This window comes from Sarcophilus harrisii, chromosome 1 (genome assembly GCF_902635505.1).
Source record: "Sarcophilus harrisii chromosome 1, mSarHar1.11, whole genome shotgun sequence".
NCBI lineage: Eukaryota > Metazoa > Chordata > Mammalia > Dasyuromorphia > Dasyuridae > Sarcophilus > Sarcophilus harrisii.
This window is the reverse complement of record NC_045426.1, coordinates 91875870-91896723: the sequence shown is the minus strand read 5'-3', so window position 1 is coordinate 91896723 and position 20854 is coordinate 91875870. Positions and strand designations below refer to the sequence as shown.

Genomic DNA, 20854 nt, shown 5'->3' with positions numbered 1-20854 from the left:
TACTCTCCATCTGCCCTGAGTCAGTGGGTAGAAGATCAATGGGTTGGAGAGGAGAGATGGAAGTAGGGTAGAAAGAGTTCTGGTCTCTGGTCAACAAAAGTGGGATAAGGGATGTTGAAGACATCTCTAGACAGAGGCAAGATCACCGAGAAAGCCCTTTCTTCTGCATGTCTCTGTTTCCCTCTTATGATCCCTTCTGATACATGCCATCCTTCTCCTCCTCCCCAATCCCAACCCTGGTCTTTAGCTATTACACAACCTTAGTTTGTTCAGTGAGCCCTGGAGATAAGGAAAGTGATGGGGAAAAGAGAAAGGATAGTGTTGAGAAGAGGAACCAAGGAACCCCACAATTAGTCATTTAGATTTCCCAAGAGTTCCTTTCTAGATCTAAGCCTTTCCTGTCAAGACTCCATAGATGTGAGCACTTCATTTCAGCAAAGTTTGATTTTAGAAGGAGGATGGTGTCGTGGATAGAGCTTGTTTCAGCATCAGTCCCACCTAGGCTTGAGCAAGTTGGACTCTAGCCAAGTCACTAACTTCTACTTTCTAAGTTTCAGAATTTCATGGGTAGAAGAAATGTCCTTTTCTATGAGTTTCCTGTACCAATAATGTTACAGGTTCAGTTGTAATCCCCTTTATTGAGCACCTCTGCTACAGATTGAAATGAATACAAACAACTCTCTGCTAAGGATTGAAATGAATACAAACTTACTTTACCCTCTTGAAAGTTACAATTTAGTAAAAAGATAAAGATACAAATATTGTATAAGATAGTTATACAATAGTACATGATAAGTACCTCTGATAGGTGCAAATGAAGCATGCTGAAATATGAGAAGGGAAATTGTTATTGGTTGACTCTGGAGCAAGGAGGGCTTTCTGGAGGAGATTGGACTTAAATTGGGCTTTCCAAGAGGGACAGAAGAAATTCAATAAGTGAAGAGACAGAGGGGGCGCAAATTAAGATGAGAACTAGAGAGGAGAAAGTATAGGGTATGAATGGGAGTGGGTAGAGACAGGGCAAGCAGTAGTTTAGATGTATAAAGTTTAAGATTAGACTTAAAGACATTTGGATTTGGATTTGTAGAGACAAAATAAAAAACAATAGAAGATATAAATGCTAAATTGAAGGGTATTGGTAGTATGTGCTGTAGGAGTTGCAGTGTGTTTTAGTAGTACTGGATTTAGAAAGCCCAAATGTAAATCTTGCTTCTGCATCTGTGTGCCCTCAGCCAACTCTCTTTCCTCAGTTTCCCTATCTGTAAAATGAAGGGAGTCTGGACTACATGGTTTCTAAGGTTCTTTGAAGCTTTAAATTTATGATTTTTTAAACATCAAAAAATTTGACAATTCATTTGATGTTCTACACTTGTGGACCCTGCCACCATCCTTTCCACCTCCACCAATGAGAGTGAGATGGGATGTGAGATAAAAAATAAGGTCATGGAGGGAGGGGACAGTAATATAAATGGAAATGACAAAGCAGAAAGGTTTAGAAAAGATGGAAAAGAGACAGCTGTACCTAGATCAGAGCTGGGTGAACAGAAATATTAAGTTGAAACTAGATCAAGGTGGTCCTTGAATGCCAAGGAGAGAAGTATAGATTCCATTCGGTTTTGTTGTTCAGTCATATCTGAATTTTTGTGACTCCAACTGAGGTTTTCTTGACAAAGATACTGGAGGGGCTTACCATTTTCTTCTCCAATTTATTTTACAGATGGGAAAACTGAAGTAAATAGGATTAAATGATTTGCCCAGAGTCACACAGCTAGGAAGTGTCTGAGATCAGACTTGAATTAAGGAAGATGACAGGTATCCCTGACTTCAGATTGGGCAGTCTATCTGCTAGCTACTGCTCCCCTATTCAATGTATCAAGTGTTTATTAAGCACTTACTATGTTCCAGGCATTGTGCTAGGAATTGGAAATACCTCTAAGAAACTGCTTTTCTACTTGGAATGTTTGGGTCATACATGAGCTCTAAGTAAAAGGAGGGATTTTTTGGTTGCCAGGGCAATATTCAGTTTGTGGAAACCGAATCAGGATTGGAGGTGGAAGAGAAGATGCTGGTGGACCATGTGGCAAGATTGACAGCCACACCTCCGGAGCTGGTGATGCGTTCCCTCCTGTCTCGAACTGTAGCCTCTGGGGGTCGGGAGCTCATTGAGAAGGGCCACAGTGCCCCAGAGGCAAGATACGCTCGGGATGCTTGTGCCAAGGTATGGAGGAAATAGCCCAGAATCCCTGTGATGCCCTCTCTTTAAATATCTCTCATCCTCATTCTCTGACCCTCTGCCCCAATCAGCCCAGCTCTCTGGGCTTTCTTCTAGGTCTATCATTCTATGTGCTAAATTCTAAGTTCTCTTCAGCCTTTACAATCTATATTTTAAGTCCCAGGTTTCCCTCTTCTGATATGTTGTGTTCTAGGGGACCTTCTAACATTACAGATTCTATTTAGGTATTAATTCCATTTCCTCAACTGGTTGCTTCCCTGGACAGGTACTGCTTTTGTGATTCTAAAACAAAGACACCAGTCTCTTCCCTATGATGTTTCAATACCTTCCTTCTTCTCCAGCAACATTGTCTTCCCAGCCTTTGTTGGATTCCAGTCTGGACTATATATACTTAGACTATAGAAAACTCTTAGAAAACTGAAAACTCCCTCCTCACTTTATTATTAAGTATTAGCTTCTCTATCAGGGAGCAAATTACTTTGGAAGTCCAACTGTCCCCGGCCTCTGAGGACCCTCAGAAATGAGAAAACTGTTTTTTCATCCTGGCTCTTCTCCAGGCAATATATGAACGGTTGTTTGGCTGGATTGTGGGGCGCATCAATGAAGTGATGGAAGCACGAGGGCGGGATCCCCGGCGAGATGGCAAGGATACTGTTATTGGAGTGTTGGACATCTATGGCTTTGAGATCTTCCCTGATAACAGGTAACTTCTGCTACCTAATTCCTTAACATCGATCACCTTCACATCTTTAGTTTTCCTCCCATCTCTACAAATTCCTCCCACCTCGTTAGTATTTCACAAATGTCCCCCACAATCAGGCTAATATTTTCCCCCCTATCTTGCCAATGTCTCATCTTGCAATACTGAACTCCCTTACCTCTCAAGTCTGGGGCAAAGATGTCTTGAATTTGGGTAGATACCTGGGACCAGCTAAGAGCAAATCTTTTCTTCTGACTACTACTTCAATGGTTTGAAAGAGAATATTTGCTTTTTTTTTTTCAACTGGGAGAGTTAAGGATGGATACATAAATTTGGTAGAGCCTTTGCTCATCCCCTAGAGTGATAAGAGCATATTTTAACTATTCAAAGATGTTAGGCAAATGGAAGGAGGAAGGGGAAAAGGGAGAGCCTGGAAAGGGTAATGCTTAATTCAGAGGAATGACTCTAATGGTGGGATTTTTTTTTTTTTGAAAGACAGTAGTAGGGCTATTTTGGAGAGATCTTTCCAAGCCCCTCTCATCCATTGTGCTTGTAAACACCTGCCTCCTTTATTAAGGGAGATGGCAACTATTTAATGAAAGTATAGAAACTGGTATCCTACTGTGTTTTGTCCCTCACTAATTTCTACCTACTCCCAATAACTAACCAGCTTTGAGCAATTCTGCATCAATTACTGCAATGAGAAACTCCAACAGCTCTTCATACAGCTTATCCTGAAGCAGGAGCAGGAGGAATATCAGCGGGAGGGCATCACCTGGCAGAACGTGAGTACCCGCTGGAGTAGGGTAGAAGACATAGCTGGAAGCGGGAGTAGGGGAATGAGAATGCCCTCTCAGTCACAGGATCACTCCTGATATAAACACTATGGCTGTGGTGGACCTGGAGTATAGTGGAAAGATTCTCAGCCAAAAGACATGAAGAAGTTCAAATTCCATGTCAAATCAAACAACTTTGGGCACAACTCTTCTCTCTGCCCTCAGTTTCCTCATGTGTCAAATGGGATTGTAATCCTTGCACTATCTACTTCACAGGTTTGGTGTGAAAAAAGCTTTTGTAAATTTAAAATCCTCCTTATCACTCATGCCCTAAATTACCCGGGATCATTATAGAAATAGGGCACATTTAGGTAGGAAAAGCAGGTTTAAGGATTAAGCAGGTGCTCATGCCCCGTCTCTCTAAGGTACAGGGCAATAAGTGACTTTTCCAAGATCTTCAAGATGCACAATTAAGATTTAAACCAATTTGTTGAGTGCAGATTCAAAGTTCCATTACACTATTGTAATGTTCTTCTTTTCTAAAATATGATGGTTCTCTCTGGGAGCAGGTTTCTTGGAGAGGTTTTCTGGAGGCAGCCTTAGTTTCGGTTCAATGTAATAATCACCCCAATTGCAGCCAGGAGTTAAAATCCAATCTTTTACTGTCGCTTCCAAAATAGCCCGGTTAGTTTTCCTTGGTTCCAAGAGCTCTTGTTGCTTGTCCTTTGCTTCTGCCTCTGCCAGCCTCAGCCTCTCCTCTTCCAAATCCCCAGTTCTGCCCCACTGCAGTCTCTAGCTTGTCTATCTCCTCAACTGACTGACTTCTGGCTTTCAATCTCTTCAACTGACTGACTTCTGACTCCAGGAGCTCCTTATATATGATCTCTTAAAGGTGTGAACCCAAAGGTTGACTCCTCCTCTGAGAGTGGGATTGTGGGTTTCTGACTTGTGAATCTCCCGAACTTGTGAACCCTAATGTGGGAGCTAATGTGTGAACTCTCAAAGGTATAAACTTAGGCATTGCTTCTATCAATCCTAGTGACTTAACACCTTGTTTCAAGTTCTGGCTTATAACATACTATGTTATCAGTTCAGACTGTAGCAGTCAGAGAAGTAGAGATGGTGCAAAGGTGATTGGGCCTGGTAGGCTGTTGGATGGGTACCCAGGAAGGATGTGGGAAGAAGCTGGGAATGGCCACGGTGGGTGTGAGAAATGGTCTGTGGTCAGCGAGGCTGGAGTGGAGGACTTCTGGAGGGGGGGGTGGGGGTTGGGGTGGGGGGGGGGGGGGGGGGGGGGGGGCGTAAGGTGGCAGAGGTAGTTTGGGTCCAGATTTTGGAGGCACTTGAATGGCAGATCAGGATTCCAGATTGATTTTCTTCTCTCTCTCCTTGGCCCCTTCATCCCAGATTGAATATTTCAATAATTCAGCCATTGTGGAGCTGGTAGAGCGGCCCCATCGGGGCCTGCTGGCCATACTGGATGAAGCCTGTACCACCGTGGGTACTGTGACAGACCGCCTATTCCTTCAGAGCATGGACACCCACCACCGACATCATCCCCACTACACCAGCCGCCAGGTATCTGCCCTCTGACTTCCTCAATCCTCCCTGGCCAAGCAGGGCCGACAGCAGCAATTTTTCTGTTCTCCCCTTACCTGGCTGTCCTTCCCAAGGATGCTGTCCCTCCCCTCCCCATTCACCCAGCTGCCCACAGGGCCCAAGGAATGGAGCAGAAGGACCTAAGCCTGGAGTCTGGACACCTTGTTTGTTTCATCTTGGCTATAGTATTACTCGCCTGTTCATTCCCCTCTGAAGTCAATGAGGCAATGAAGTGACCCTAAAATACCTGATAAGGCAGCCTGAAGTGAACTCTTCCTGAGTTCAAATCTGACTTGGACATGTCCTGGCTGTGTGACCCTAGGCAAGTCACTTAACTCTAATTACTTCAACAACAAAAAAGAAAGAAAGAAAAAAAAAAAGTTAAGAAGTGAGATGAGTGGAAATGAAGATTTCTAAAGGCTCTTCCAACTCTCATGCTACAGAAGTCTATGATCTCCAGGTCTATTTAGGTCATGAGGTAGTTTGAGGATCCAGTGAGGTAAGAAATCTGAGGAAGTAAAGTTTGGGTTATCTCTGCTGGTCCTTGGACTGTAGAACTAGTGGGCACAAGACCCTGGGTCCCTATGTTCTCTCCTGCAATTTTCCTAGATGTCAAAGGAAGGACGTGTCTAAGAGATGTAGCCAGGTGGCATCATGGATAAAACTCTAGACCAGGAGTCAAGATCTCAGTTTAAATTCTGCCTCAGATATTAACTGACTTGTGACCCTGGACAAGTCACTTAATCTCTGCCTACCTTCTTATTTGTAAATGGGCATAATACCTGTGCCTACTTCTGAGGTTGTTGAGGTTTTAATTTGGGGAGTGTTTTGCAAACCTTAAAGGGCTATAGGAATGGCAGCTATTTATTAGACTCCTTGGTCTTTCTCCCATTTTCTTTCTCAGTTCAATTCAATATGCAGTTATTAAACACCTACTATTTACCAGGTACTGTGCTCAACACTAAGATGCAAAGACAAAAATGAAATGAGTTCTTGCTCTCAAGAAGCTTATGCTCTACCGGACATAGATAAATCAATAGATATAAATAATAATAATAGCTAACATTTAACTATAGCTCCATAAATTGCTTAAGATTTACAAAACATTTCAAATATTATCTCATTTGGTCTTCACAACAATTATCCCCGTTTTACAGTGGAGGAAAGAGACAAACCAAAGTTAAATGACTTGTTCAGGAAATTACTAAGTAACTGAGGTTGGATTTGAACTCAGGTATTCCTAGCTTCAGGCCACCCAAGCCATCTAGCTGCCTTTCTAGAGAAAACATTCATAATAAATACAAAGTAATAAGGGTGGTGAGAATTTTCTAATACTTGGGGAGATCAAGAAAGGTGCCTCTCAAATTTAGGCTCAAAGGTAGCTCTCGTGGTACAATGGGAAAACTGATCATTCTGAGGGTGGAAGACTGGGAACAAATCCAGCTTCTGTTATTTCTTGAGTGAATCACTCATCCTGTCAAGGCTTCAATTACTTCATCTGTAAAAAAAAAGTTAGACGAGATGGCCTGTGAGGTTTCTTCTAAATCCCCTGCTATGATCCCCTGCATTTCCAAGTAGTGGAAAGGAAGGAACACACTGCAGCCAAACAAAAGAGGCTCCTTATTCACTTCCCCACCTAGCCCCCCCTACACCTCTATCTACCTTGATCCTGCCCGCTTTCCTAATCTCTAACCCTTCCTTGTCTTTGCAGCTCTGTCCCACAGACAAGACTATGGAGTTTGGCAGAGATTTCCGCATTAAACATTACGCTGGGGATGTCACGTAAGAACTCTTTGCTCCCCAGCCCTTAACTGAATAGAGGAACTTCTGAGCTAATGGGGAGACTTGGGGGACATCTAAGTGAACAGCAATTTAAATGATTGTGTGTGTGTGTGTGTGTGTGTGTGTGTGAGTTATGTTTAATTTTTTTCTGAGAGGGACACAATCACAATTAAGGAAGTTATCCAAAGTCATACAGGTAGTAAGATTTTGAGGGTAAATTTGAACTCAGGTCCTTCTGTTGCCAGAACCTGTGCTCTATCTACTGCACCACCTAGCTACCCCTTATTTCTATTTTTTTTCCTTTTTTTTTTTTTTAATTATAGCTTTTTATTTACAAGTTATATGCATGGGTAATTTTACAGCATTGACAATTGCAAAACCTTTTGTTCCAATTTTTTCCCTCCTTCCACCCACCCCTCCCCCAGATGGCAGGTAGACCAATACATGTTAAATATGTTAAAGTATAAATTAAATATAATAACCTTATTTCTAATTTTTAGATCAAATATAGACTCAACTGGAAAGAATAACTAGATCCTCAGTGATAGGATTTCTAAACAGCTAGAACATTGGGCCAAATTGATGAAGGTGAAATTTAATAGTGGTAAATGTAAAGTATTGTACGTAGATAAAAATCATCAGCTTTACAGATATAAGATAAGGGAGTCATAGCTAGACATCAATTCATCTGAAAAAGATCTGAGAGGATTAGTGGAACACAAGCTAATTAGGAATCAGTCTAGAAAGCTAATAAAGTTTTAGGCTGCATTAAGGGACACATAGTATATGGATTAGGGAGTTTATAGTCTGCTGTGTGGTGTCCTGGTCAGATCACATCTGGACTATGTATTCTGTGTAGCACATTTTAGGGACGGTATTGATTAGTTGGAGAATGTCACCAGAATGGTAAAGGACCTTGCCTTATGAGGGCCACTGGATATGAACTTTCAGCCTGGAGTCGACACTGTGCCCAGGAGTTTGAAGGAGTCTCAAATGAAGGACAGAATAAACTTGACCTGTTTCACCATAGAAGAGGCAAAGAGGAAAATTTAGGCTTTTCATAAATTTGAGCTGTCTAAAAAGGTAATACACTGCCTGGGAAGTTGTGGCCCCTCTCTCCCTGGAGATCTTTGTGCAAAAACTGCCCAGCAGGTGGTGAAGGGGATTCTTGGATAGGAGTTGGATGAAGTGGTCTTTAAGGTTCCTTCCCAGCTTGGAAATTTTGTAATATAAAATCTATTCAATAAATAGGACAAATAAAATATACATTAAGGGGGAGAGAGAAAGCTGGGTGAGAAAAGTGGGAGAATGAGAGTGAGTGTGTGTATGTGTGTGTGTGTGTGTGTGTGTGTGTGTGTGTGTGTATGACAGAGACAGAAAAAGAGAGAGAAAGGGAGAGACAGACATGAAGACTGAGAGAGAGAGCATAGGTATGACTGAATCAAGAGAGACACAAATAAAATCAGCACCACAGAGACCTGGACAGACAGAAATGGGGAAATACAGCAGCCTAGTAGAAAGGGCACTAGATTCTGCTTCTTTGTTCCTCGTGACAACCTTAGGAAAAGCCAGTTCACTTGTTTCATTTTACTTACCTCTAAAACGGGGGTGGGGTGAGGGGAAAGGAGGGGTAGTTTGCCAAGAAAACCCCAAATGGGATCACAAAGAGTTCAACGTGACTGAAAAAAACTGAACAACAAAAAGAGGATGAAAGACTTGTACTAGATGGTCTCTGAGGTTCTTTCAAAATTTAAATCTTGTGATCTTGTGGTGGGAGATACAACAAAAAAATGCTCCTGCTAAGTGAGGATAGTTTCCTAAATGGGTTGGGACTTGAGCTAAGCTCTGAAGGATGGGCAAAATTTGAATAAAGAGAGACAAGAAAAAGAGGGGAGGGGTACTCATAACAACCCCTCCCCTCTTTTTCTTGTCTCTCTTTACTCTGCTTCTGGTCCTTTCTCTTCCTGTTGTACAACTCTTCATGACCCTATTTTGGGGTTTTCTTGGCAGAGAGAGATACTGGAGGGGTTTGCCATTTCCTTCTGCAGCTACTTTTATGGAGGAGGAAACTAAGGCAAACAGGGTTAAGTGACTTACCCAGGGTCACACAACTAGTAAGTGTCTGAGGCAGGATTTGCCTGATTTCAACTCAGTTTTATAAGTCTTCCTGAGTCCAGACTGGACGCTCTATCTACTATGGTGTCAGTTAGCTATCCACTTCCTTCCTGTGCTTCTGGATAAAATTGTCTGCCTCTCAGTTGCCTCTGCTCTCTCCATGTCCAAATCTCCCATCCCCAGGTACTCCGTGGAGGGCTTCATTGACAAGAACAAAGATTCTCTTTTCCAGGATTTTAAAAGGCTCCTGTACAACAGGTGAGAACGCTAGGGAGGGAGAGGGTGAGTTTTGGCCTATCTGATGGAGGGTTGAAAGAAGGGGAAGTAACTGAGCTCTGCTAGAGAGGGCAGGAGTGAGAGTGGAAGCTAGAGGCAGGCCACAATTCAGAAAAGTGGTCAGTGTTGCAGCTGGAAATAGACCACAGGCAAACCCCCTCGTTCTACAGGTGAAAAAAACTGAGGTCCAGAAGGGAAAAAAGGCCAAGGTTACCCCAGTTGGAACTAGAACCAACTAGATAGAAACAGATAGAAACTGACCTGGAAATTCTCCGGTCTGAACTCAGATCACATAGGACTTTAATCATTGAACAAACGAACCTTTAATAGCAGTTGCACCATTTGGATGTCCTGATCCAACATCGAGGTCGTATGTTGGATGGGATGCAAAACAAAACAAAAATTGACGGGGTCAAAGATTTGGTTTCTGTTACTTATTGTGTGATCTGTGTGGTCAGATCTGTCTCTGTGGTCCTCAGTTTCCTCATCTGTAAAGTGAGAGGGTTTTACTAACTAATCTCTAAGGTTCCTTCCAATTCCAACATTATATAATTCAAATTTTAGTTCCTAATCTTTCTGAGCCAAGGGATTAAGAAAGAGCAGCTGGGATCAAGGAGAGGGTGACATGGGCTGGACTCTGGGATGAAGCTGAGAGTTTGGGTCTGGCACCCACAGCACAGACCTTACCCTACGTGGCATGTGGCCTGATGGACAGCAGGACATCACTGAAGTCACCAAGCGTCCCTTGACAGCTGGAACACTCTTCAAGAACTCCATGGTGGCACTGGTGGAAAATCTAGCATCCAAGGTATGGGGGCCCTGTGGGAGAGATGAGCCCCTACCTCCAGGCACCTCGTGGTAGCACAGCTTGTGTTTCTTTTCTCAGACTCCAGGAGGAGCAATGGGTTGGAGGTGGGGGGCTGATCGGAAGGCTGACCCACAAATGGAACCCAAACAAATCTCCTGGGCAATTTCTAGGATAAAATAAAACCATCTGAATGCCTGGGGGGATGAGAAATTAGAAAGAAAATGTGAAACAGATTTCATTGTTTCCAAAAAAGAAAAAGAAAAAGAGAGAGAGAGAGAGAGAGAGAGAGAGAGAGAGAGAGAGAGAGAGAGGAGAGAAGGAAGGAAGAAAGAAAAAAAGGAAGGAAGGAAGAAAAAGAAAGGAAGGAAGGAAGAGAGAGAGAAAGAAAGAAATGAAAGAGAGGGACAGAGACAGAGAGAGAAAAGAAGAGAAAACTTCAATATTCCTGCAGAGGGGACAGGGCATGTAGAACATACTTCAGTGCTCAAGGAGAGAAATGCAGAATAAACTGCAGGGAGGGGCACAAACCCTTTCAGTGATTTTGGAAGAGGATGGAACTTAGATTAAACCTCTCAAAATCTTTGCTGCTGAAAATCAAGAAATGAAGCAGGAATAACTACACTTCAGTAAGAGGAAAACTGGAGTTACTTTTGCTCAATAATCAAATAAGCATTTATTAAGTCCTTACTTTGTGCATCCAGTGTTCCACATGCAAGAACACACTTTAACTCAGGTGCTCATGTACTATTCCAGCCTTCTTTGTGGATGGAGACAAATACCAAACTGACATCTATTGAGCACAAGTCTGACTATGTCATCTCCTCAACACAAGATGCTTCAGTAGCTCCCTATTGCCTCTAGAATAAAATGAAAACTCTTCCACTTGACCCTCAAAGATTTTCTCTTTCCAGCTCCAACATGTCTTTCTAAAATGATTTGTGTTTGCAACCCCTCATCACTCTATATTTTTTAGCTGAAGAAGACAATTTACTGTTCTCTGTACTCAGGACCATCTCTCTGGTACAGTTTTTTTCCTTTTCCTTAAAATGCTTTCTCTCCCTATTTCCTCCTCTTGGAATCCCCAACTCCCTTTTAGAAATAGCTAGAATTCTTCCTGATTAAAAAATCAAAATTTTCCTGATTTTTCTGGCTAATAGTGCTCTCCTCATCCTCTAAAATTACTTACTATATTTTTTGGTATTTCCACATCAATTTACAAGCTTTATTCCCCTAGTAGAACATAAGCAGGGACTTTGTGGGCAGGGACTATTTCCAGTTTTGTCTTTGTAGCCCTGGTACCTCAGAGAATTCATGGCATATAGTAGGTACTGAAATGCAAATTCAAGTGAGACACAGCTTCTTTCCTGTTGAAACTTACTGTCTAGTAGGGAGATGAGGCAGGACAGCAAATTTGTTTTCATAGGCTCACTAACACTTGCTGGGATAGAATCCATAATTAGATCTCATTCAAAACAAACAGGATAGATTAAAAAATGGGGATTCCAGAAGATTAAAGATAAATCATGTCATCCACCTCTTGCTAAAGAAGTGATAGACATAAAATTCTGAGTGAACCATTTTTATTTGGACATGGCCAATGTGAGAATTAGGCAATATATTGTGAAGGTTAAAAAAAATTTCTACAGAGAGGCATTTAGAGGGAAAGATAATAAATGTATATAAAAATAAAAAGTGTTAGGGAGAGAAGAGTTGTTAGTAATGGTAAAGTAGCCTTCTATATTAAAACGATATGATTGTGGAAAGAAATCCAGGAACACATGAACAAAGTATTAAAAGTGATACTGTCATTTGAGTATAATATGGACCACCTAGACAGGAAGACGAATTAGATGGTGGATGTAGGAAACAGATCACAAATCAGGCACATGATAATGATAAGGGACTTCAGTTATTATAGACAACTGCTTAAACTCTTTGCCAAAGGAAAAGTGGTTTATAATTTCCTAACCTGTCTTAATAAAAAAAATCAATCAATCATCTAAAAAAAGATAAAGAAACTAATATCATTCTAGATCTGATTGTCATCAGCAAGGAGGAACTGTTTGATATGGAAGACTTGAATGGAAGTTTGAATGGGTGGATAGGGGAGTGACCACTCCGTTTTGGAATTTGTAATAGAGCATAGCTGATACCCTAGATTTATGAAGATAGATTTCAAAGGATTCTGAGAAAAGATAGGTAGAAAATAGGTAGAAAATGATGCCATTTCTTTTTTTTCTTTAAATTTAATATTTTATTTTTCCCAATTACATGTAAAGCAATTTTAACATTCTTTTTTAAAATTGTGAGTTCCAAATTTTCTCCCTCTCTCTTCCCCTCATTGAGAAGGCAAGTAGTTTGATATATGTTATACACATATAATCATGCAAAATATATTTCTGCTTATGGTCATTAAAAAAAAAAGATAGGTAAAGCATAAATAGATCATGTCCTCCAATTCTAAAGGGTAAGTAGTCCAGGAAAGAAAGAATTTCACAAGAATGAAACTCGGAAAACAAAAAGAGAAATAATTGCAATGAGGAAGAAAGGGGACTATCATTCAGGCCAAAGTAGAGAGATATACCTGGAACTTAAAAACTTTAAAGAATTTTAAAATTTTAAAAGTTTTTTCTTTCCAATTAGCAAAAATTTATTTTCTTTCTTTCCTTCCCATTCCTTCCCCCACAATCTTTTGGAAGAAAAAAAAAAGTACAAAGCCCTTGTAGCAAATAGATATAGTCAAGTAAAACAAATTCCCATATTTATTGCTGATATTAAGGGCAGCTAGGTAGCATAGTGGATAGAATATTTGTTTTAGAGGGCTATTCTCCCTGAATTCAAAATCTGGCTTTAGACACTTACTAGCTGTGTCACCCTGGACAAGTCACTGAACAGTTTTTGCCTCATTTTCCTCATCTGTAAAAAGAGCTGGAGAAGCAAATGGCAAATCACCCCAGTATCTTTGCCAAGTAAAACAAATTCCCACATTGACTATATCCAAAAATGTGTGTTTTACTCTAGATCTTGAATCCATCACCTCTTTGTCAGGAGATGAATGGCATATTTCATCATTTCTCCTCTAGAATAGTGATAGATCATTACACTGATCAGTGATTTTAAGTCTTTCCAAGTTATTTTTCTTTATAATGTGATTGTTATAAATCATGTGGCTCACTTTACCCTGCCTCAATCCATGTTAGTCTTCCCAGGTTTCTCTGAAACCATCTATTCATCATTTCTTTTGGCATAATAGTATTCCATTATGGTTATATACCATAATTTGTCCAATCATTGTCATGATGATGAGCATTGAACTTGGATTTTTTTTAAAAGACGCTTATGAAAAATGGAAGCAAGGTTAGATTACACTATATGAATATGGAAACAACATTCTGTGAGAATGATTGAATGAACTTGATTTTAATTCTTGGCAAAATGCTGGAATACATTATAGAAATGCTTAATGAGCACTAGGAAAAGGGAGCAGTGACTCCAAAGAGCCAGAATAGTTTTATCACAAACAGGTTATCCCAGATATATCTTATGGCAGAGTTGCTAGGCCAGTAAACCAAGTGAGTGGCTACAGACAAAGTTGAGCTAAGTTTTCAGAAACTACTGGACAAAGACTGTTATCCTATACTTGCAAGACGATAAGGAAAGATGCTGATTAAACAATAGTATGGATATAGATGGATTTGTTCTTGATCAGATCCAAGGAGTACTTATTGATGATTTAATTTCAACCTGGAAGATAGTTATTTGTTGAATGCACAATGGGATCTGTGCCTGGCCCTGTGCTATTTATCATTTTAATCAAACATTTGGAGAAAGGAATAGATTGCACACTCATCAATGTGTGGATATCACAAAGCTAGAAGGGATGGCTACCACATTGGTTTCATAGGATTAAAAGAGATCTTGACTGTAATGTTAAATCAAATTTAATAGAATGAAACCAAACAAATTAATATAAAGTCTATCTCTTGCAATCAGAATAAATTTCACAAGTACAAGATGGGGATGGGGAGATATGGTTAGATAGAGGTTTGCCTGAAAAAGATCTTGGAGTTTAAGTAGTTTTTAACCTGCAATTGCTAGCTAAATAGGCATCTACAATGTATGCTTTAGCAATCCTACATATGAATGTGTTCTTAGATTGCACTGAGAGTCCCAGTGTCTACAACTAGGGAGATAATCATTCCTTGTACTTTGCCCTGGTCAGGCCACATCTGAAGTATCAAGTCAAGTTTAGGACAATCCGTTTAATAATAATAATAAAATAATTTAAATATAACATATATTACATATAATATAAAATAATAAAATAGTGATAACAACAGCTAATAACAATTAACATTTATATAGCATTCACTATATGCCAGACACTTTGCTAAGTGCTTTACAATTATTATCACAATGGACCCTCACAATCACCTTGGGAGGCAAGTTGCTATTATTATCCCCTTTTAACAGATGAGGAAATGAGGTGAGCAGAGATTAAGTGACTTGCCCAGGATTACACAGCTAGTAAGTAGTAGAGGCTATATTTGAACCCAGGTGATCCTCACTCAAAGCCCCCCTATTCTATCCACTAGGCCACCCAGAAGCTTTCCATTTGAGGAAGACTGCAGGTTCCTACTTTTGCCTTTTTTTGTATAGCCCTTAGCTCAATCTGGCACACAGTGGGGGCTTAATTGATTGATTGATAATTTAAAGAGTATCCTGAGAAGGGTGATCAAGAGAGTGAAAGACCTTCAGTTCATGACACATAAGGAATGGTCAAAGATACTAGGAAATGTTTCATCTGCTTAGGGAAGACTTGATATCTGCCTTCAATATTTGAAAGGCTATCATTCAGAAGAGGGATTAGACATTCTCCTTGGCTCCAGAGGCAGGAGAGGACACATTTATTAAGCTCCTACCAGGTATCAGACAGATTTAAACACTGTGCAGATATTAACTTATTGATATAATTTTGATCTTCACAACGAGCCTAGGAGATTATTATTGTCCAATTCTATAGTGGATGAAACTGTGGCAGCCTGAGTTTAGTTTGTCCAGGATGAGTGTCTGAGGTCGGAGATTTGATCTCTGCTCTAGAATGCTCTCCCTTCTCTGTTTTGACGACTGCCCTCCCAGGCTTCCATTAAGTCACAAGTAAAATCCCACCTCCTACAGGAAGCCTTCCCCAGCCCCTCTGAATTCCAGTGTCTTCCCTCTGTTAATTGTTTCTTGTTCATCCTGTGTATAGATTGCTGTGTATATATTTGTTTGCATGTTGGCTCCCTTATTAGAGTGTAAGCTTGCTGAGGGCAGGAACTGTCTTTTGCCTCTTTTTTATATCTCCATCAAAGGTGCTTAATAAATGTTTATTGGTTGTTGATTGATTCTTGACCCCTGTCCCAGTGGCCTCTCTCCACTATGTACTGCTCCATGCTGTGGGAGGGAGTGGGGAGGCAGACATAGGCTTGACATCCTAACCGTTAGAGGCTGCTACAGGAAGCCCTTTATGCTGGCTCATCAAGCAGAGGCTGGAGCACTTGTCCGGGATGCTGTTCAAGGATCCCTTGCTCTGGGATGGTTTGGGGCAGGTGGTCTCGGAGGCCCCTGAAAACCTGGAGGTTCAGCTTTAATACAAACAGAGATGACTATTATAGACAACACGACCTGATACACTCACATAAAGTGCCAAGCCAGGTCAGAAAGGGAAGCTCATTACTGATCTGCGAGGGTTTGGGAGGGTTCCTGGAAGGAGCCACCTGAGGTGGGTTTTCAGGGATAGGTAGAAACTCAGCAAGAGAAAATGAGAGGAGTTAAGGAACAGGATTGCTCTGAGTGCAGTCCCTGACTGGGTCAGCTCTGAGACTCTCTGATGGGTCAGCCAGTTGTGTTCATAAAGAGCCTTCCTGTGTGCTCAGCACTGTGCTAGGCTCCTTCCAGGAGGGGGTGATCCTGGGCAATCCGCTTCCCAGGCCTTCACTTGAAAAATGGGCTGCTTGGACCCCAAGATTCCACCTGGCTCTAAATCATCTGATCTCTGTAGGAACCCTACTATGTGCGCTGCATAAAACCCAATGAAGAAAAGTGCCCTGGCCGGCTAGATGAGGAACGCTGCCGACACCAGGTGGCTTATCTGGGGCTGCTGGAGAACGTGAGGGTGCGAAGGGCTGGCTTTGCATCTCGCCAACCCTACCCCCGATTCTTGCTCAGGTGACCCTCCTCCCCCCATCACCCCACCACAGCATCCTAGCTCTCACCATGTATCTATTGTCTCCCATCCCAAACCTCCACCTTCATCTAAGTATTCCAGGCCCTTGGGAGGAAGGCAGCTTTAGCCTTTGGTGATGATTTTTGAGGCATTCCCTCCATTGGTCTCCTGGGGCAAAGACTGAGCCTGTAATTCAGGCCCAGGTAGGCAGACCTATGGCCAGAAACTGGGGGTAGTGGAGCAGGAGAGGGGGGTCTAAGGGAATGACAATTGAATTGAAAGTCAGGTCCCCTGGGTCCAAATCCCAGCACTTACTTTAGGAAAAACCACTTTGTCTTTTTAGTCTCAACTCAAAGGGAAAGACAGAGAGAGTCTCTAAGACCTAAGTCACCTCTCACACCTTGTAATTCATATCAGGAGGTTGGAGATGGAACGTGGAATGTTCCGCTTTTCAGATGAAGGCAAGAAATTAGGAACCCAAAGGACTGAGATATTAATTGTGGAATTTCAGGGAGCAAGAGACGTGGAGCCAGGGCCTTCTTGCCTCTGCCACTTAGCAAGATGCCCCTGGCCCTCAGACGGAGCTCTTTCCCTTCCTTCTCCCTGTCCTAGGTACAAAATGACCTGTGAATATACTTGGCCTAACCACCTGCTGGCCTCGGACAAGGCAGCCGTGGGGGCCCTCATCGAGCAGCACGGCTTCCAGGGAGACGTGGCCTTTGGACACAGCAAGCTCTTCATCCGCTCACCCCGCACCTTGGTCTCCCTGGAGCAGAGCCGGGCCCAGCTTATCCCCATCATCGTTCTGCTGCTGCAGAAGGTGCAGAGTCTGGGGCAAAGGGGAGAGGGGCAGGGGAGCTGCTGGGGATGGGGAATAGGTCAGGAGCAGGACAGAGGATGAGGAGGACGTGTACAGGGGCTGGGGATGCAGGAATAGGGCTCAGTTGGGAAGGCACAATGAGAGGAGGAGGATCCAGTGGGTAGTGACTGGGATTGGGAGGGGGGGGCAGGATCGGGTCAGAAGATTGGAGGAGAATTGGAAGGACTTGATTTGGGGAGAAGCAAAAGGTTTTGGAAGGGAATAAGAATTAGGAAGGTTCATAGGGCAAAATGTGGGTGTTGAGCTTCTTAAACTGTGGGTCATAATCCCAAATAGGGTCTCCTAATTTAATGTGGGGGCCATGAAATGTTGATTTGTTATGTGTGTTTATTTGTTTATATGTTTTATATACCTACATATATTTAAAAAAACTTAAATTTAAAAATTTAAAAATTTCTGGGTTGAAAAAGGGGTTGTGAGTGGAAGAAATTTAAGAAGCCCTGGTCAAGAGTACCAAGACTTCTGTCTCTTTCCAGGCCTGGCGGGGGACCCTGGCAAGGCGTCGGTGCCAGCGCATGAAGGCTGTCTATACCATCATGGGCTGCTTCCGGCGGCACAAGGTCCGCACCCACCTCACTGAGCTGCAGAACCGCTTCCAGGCCGCCCGCCACCCCCCCTTGTATGGGCGAGACCTGGTCTGGCCTACGCCCCCTGCTGTGCTCCAACCTTTCCAAGACACCTGCCAGGGGCTCTTTCGAAGGTACCCTTCCTTCTCCTTTTTCCATTCCCCACTGGTCTCTCTTTTCTCTTCAACCAGTGCCCTTTCTCCCTGTTTTCTTTGCTTCCCATTGCTGCCCTCCTTCCTCCTTAGTCCTCTGCCCCTCCAGATCTAGATCCTCTGTCTCTTCCCCGGTCAGGTGGCGGGCACGACAGCTGGTGAAGAACATCCCCCCTTCGGACATGGCTCAGATTAAGGCTAAGGTGGCAGCCATGGGCGTGCTCCAGGGCTTGCGCCAGGACTGGGGGTGTTGCCGAGCATGGTCACGGGACTACCTCTCTTCGGTGAGTTTGGCAGATGGCCGGCCCGGGGGTGAATCTGTGCCTCCTGGAAGGGTCTCTTCTCCAACTGAAGCCCTTCTGCAGTCTGACTGCCATGAACGTGGAAGGTGCCAGGGGGCAAGACCAATGGAGGAGTCCCTTTGTCCTCCTTGACTTCAATCTGTCTCCCCCTGCCCCCCACTCCCTCACTCCATCTGCTCCTGCTTCTCTATTCTTTCTGATCAGCCTTTATCCTATGATTCCCCTTCCTCACCCTTGAGCTCATCTGGCTGTCCCTGCCTGCTCATCCCATTTATTGACCCATCCCTGATTCATGCGAGCATTAGAGTCCATGGATCTGGAAGTTCTGCCAGCTAGGAGTCAAAACTCTGGCAAGAGCACTGAGTGCCCATCACGGGGAAAAACCACCAGAATTGCCCTCCCTGAAACTATTTTCATGGACAGACTGGCCCCCAGCTCCCCGTCAACTTCCTCTGCCATCCCATTAAGGAGCTTATCTCCAAACATAGGAATAACTCCTATTTCTAAAATGTTTAGTTTTGCAAGTCATTTTTTTTCTTCCAACAATCCTATGAGTTATAGGTAGTACAAGTGTTAGAACTCCCCTTTTCTTTTTTTTTCTTTTTATTTTCAAAACATATGCATGGATAATTTTCAACATTCACCCTTGCAAAACCTTATGTTCCAAATTTTTTCCCTCCCTTCCCCCACCCTTTCCCCTAGTATTTCAATATATATTAAATATGTACAATTCTTCTATATTTATTTCCTCAATTATTGTGCTGCACAAGTAATATCAGATCAAAAAGGAAAAAAATGAGAAAGAAAACAAAATGCAGGCAAACAACAACAAAAAATTGCTGCAGACTTCTGTGATTTGTATTCTTCCAAAAGGCTGTTTAAAATCCTGCTGGAGAGACATAACATAACATGAACCAATCACAGAAAAATTAAGTCCTGATTTCTGAGGTAGGGTTCTAGAGCAGTTTAGAAAAAAAGAGGAAATGAATGTGGGTCAGAGCAGGATCTCCATTGAGGACCCCCTGAGGATGCCATTTAGAATAGAACTGAAAGCTCAATTAATGAAGGGAGACCTTTGGTTGTTAGAATATGGTATATAAAAATATTCATAATGCCATTCCCCTAGCATTTGCTAATAGAGACATGATGTACAAAGATTTCATATTCATTTTACAGATAAGTGAGGACCAGAAACAAAAAATTACCTGCAGGCTCATATATTCTAGACATGGGAGAGAGCTGGGATTTGGGTGGAGGTCACCTAACTCCAATCCCAGTGTCCTTTTTAGCACTCTCCACATGTATTCTTTCTTCTTCAAAAATTGATATCTCCCCAGCATTTGGGGTGGCCCCTGGTTTTAGCATTCCACCATTATCAGTGCTCTGGGCTGCTTATTGATCTTTCCATCTATACCCACCTGTTTATTGTTCTCCCAGACTACTGACAACCCTACAGCAGCAGCCCCCTTTGCTCAGCAGCTGAAGAACTTGCAAGAAAAGGATGGTTTCAGAAATGTGCTCTTTTCCAGTCATGTCCGAAAGGTAAGAACTAGCCTGTGGAGGAGAGCCCTCCTAGGCTCTACCCTCTATCACCTAAGTGATCCTATGGCGAATTACTGGGCTTCAGTTCCTTATCTGTAAAATGAAGGGGCCAAAGGCCCCTTCTTGCTTAATCTGTGATCTTATATGCTCTAGAAATTCAGTATTTGTTAGAAATTTAAAGGGTTTTAGATTAAGGTCATATAATTGTTTCACGAAGTCCTTCAAGTTATCCTGGTGGACAAGAGGCTGAGTTGTAGGGTAGGCAGATCTGGGACTGATTGAATGACTAGATCCAACGTGTGGTTTTAATGGATCAACATCAACATGAAGGGGAAGGTCTCCAGTGAAGTACCCTGGGAAATCTGTCCCTGGCCCCTTGCTTTCCATGCTTTATAGGATAGTTTAGGTGGCAGGTTTATCAAATTTGCAAATAATACACAGCTAGGTGGCACAGTGGATAGAGTGCTGGACCTAAAATCAGGAAAATTTAGCTTCCTGAATTCAAATCTTCCCTCAGACACTTACTAGCTGTGTGATTGTGGGCAAGTTGGTTCACCCTGTTTGCTTTAGTTTCCTTACCTATAAAATGATCTGGAAAAGGAATTTGTGGTGTTTTCTTCTTTTGTATAATATGATGGTTCTCTGGGAGCAGGTTTCTTGGGGAGGTTTTCTGGAGGCAGCCTTAGTTTCAGTTCAGAGTAATAACCACCTCAAATGCAGCCAGGGATTTAAGTACAGCCTTTTATTGTCTCTTCCAAAATAGTCCGGTTAGCTTTCTTAGAGGCCTAGCTCTGCTTGGTTCCAAGAGCTCTTGCAGCTTGTCCTTTGTCGCCTCCAGCTCCCTCTGAATCTTGGTTCTACTCCTTGGAATCCTTCATTCTGCCCACTGCAGTCTCTAGCTTGTCAATCTCCTGA

The 20854-nt window shown here is 42.4% G+C and overlaps 1 protein-coding gene across 1 annotated transcript in view; it reads left to right on the top strand.

Moving 5' to 3' along the window:
• The window catches only part of MYO1G (myosin IG), a 35791-nt gene that overhangs the window by 10609 nt on the left and 4328 nt on the right, over positions 1–20854 (top strand). Inside the window, exons 8-19 of the mRNA XM_012544063.3 lie at positions 2012–2218; positions 2791–2936; positions 3604–3718; positions 5117–5287; positions 7020–7090; positions 9389–9463; positions 10157–10289; positions 16333–16499; positions 17110–17317; positions 17854–18077; positions 18235–18379; positions 19835–19939. Of these exons, the coding sequence (XP_012399517.1) occupies positions 2012–2218; positions 2791–2936; positions 3604–3718; positions 5117–5287; positions 7020–7090; positions 9389–9463; positions 10157–10289; positions 16333–16499; positions 17110–17317; positions 17854–18077; positions 18235–18379; positions 19835–19939 (1767 nt within the window). The remainder of the gene's footprint in view (positions 1–2011; positions 2219–2790; positions 2937–3603; positions 3719–5116; positions 5288–7019; positions 7091–9388; positions 9464–10156; positions 10290–16332; positions 16500–17109; positions 17318–17853; positions 18078–18234; positions 18380–19834; positions 19940–20854) is intronic.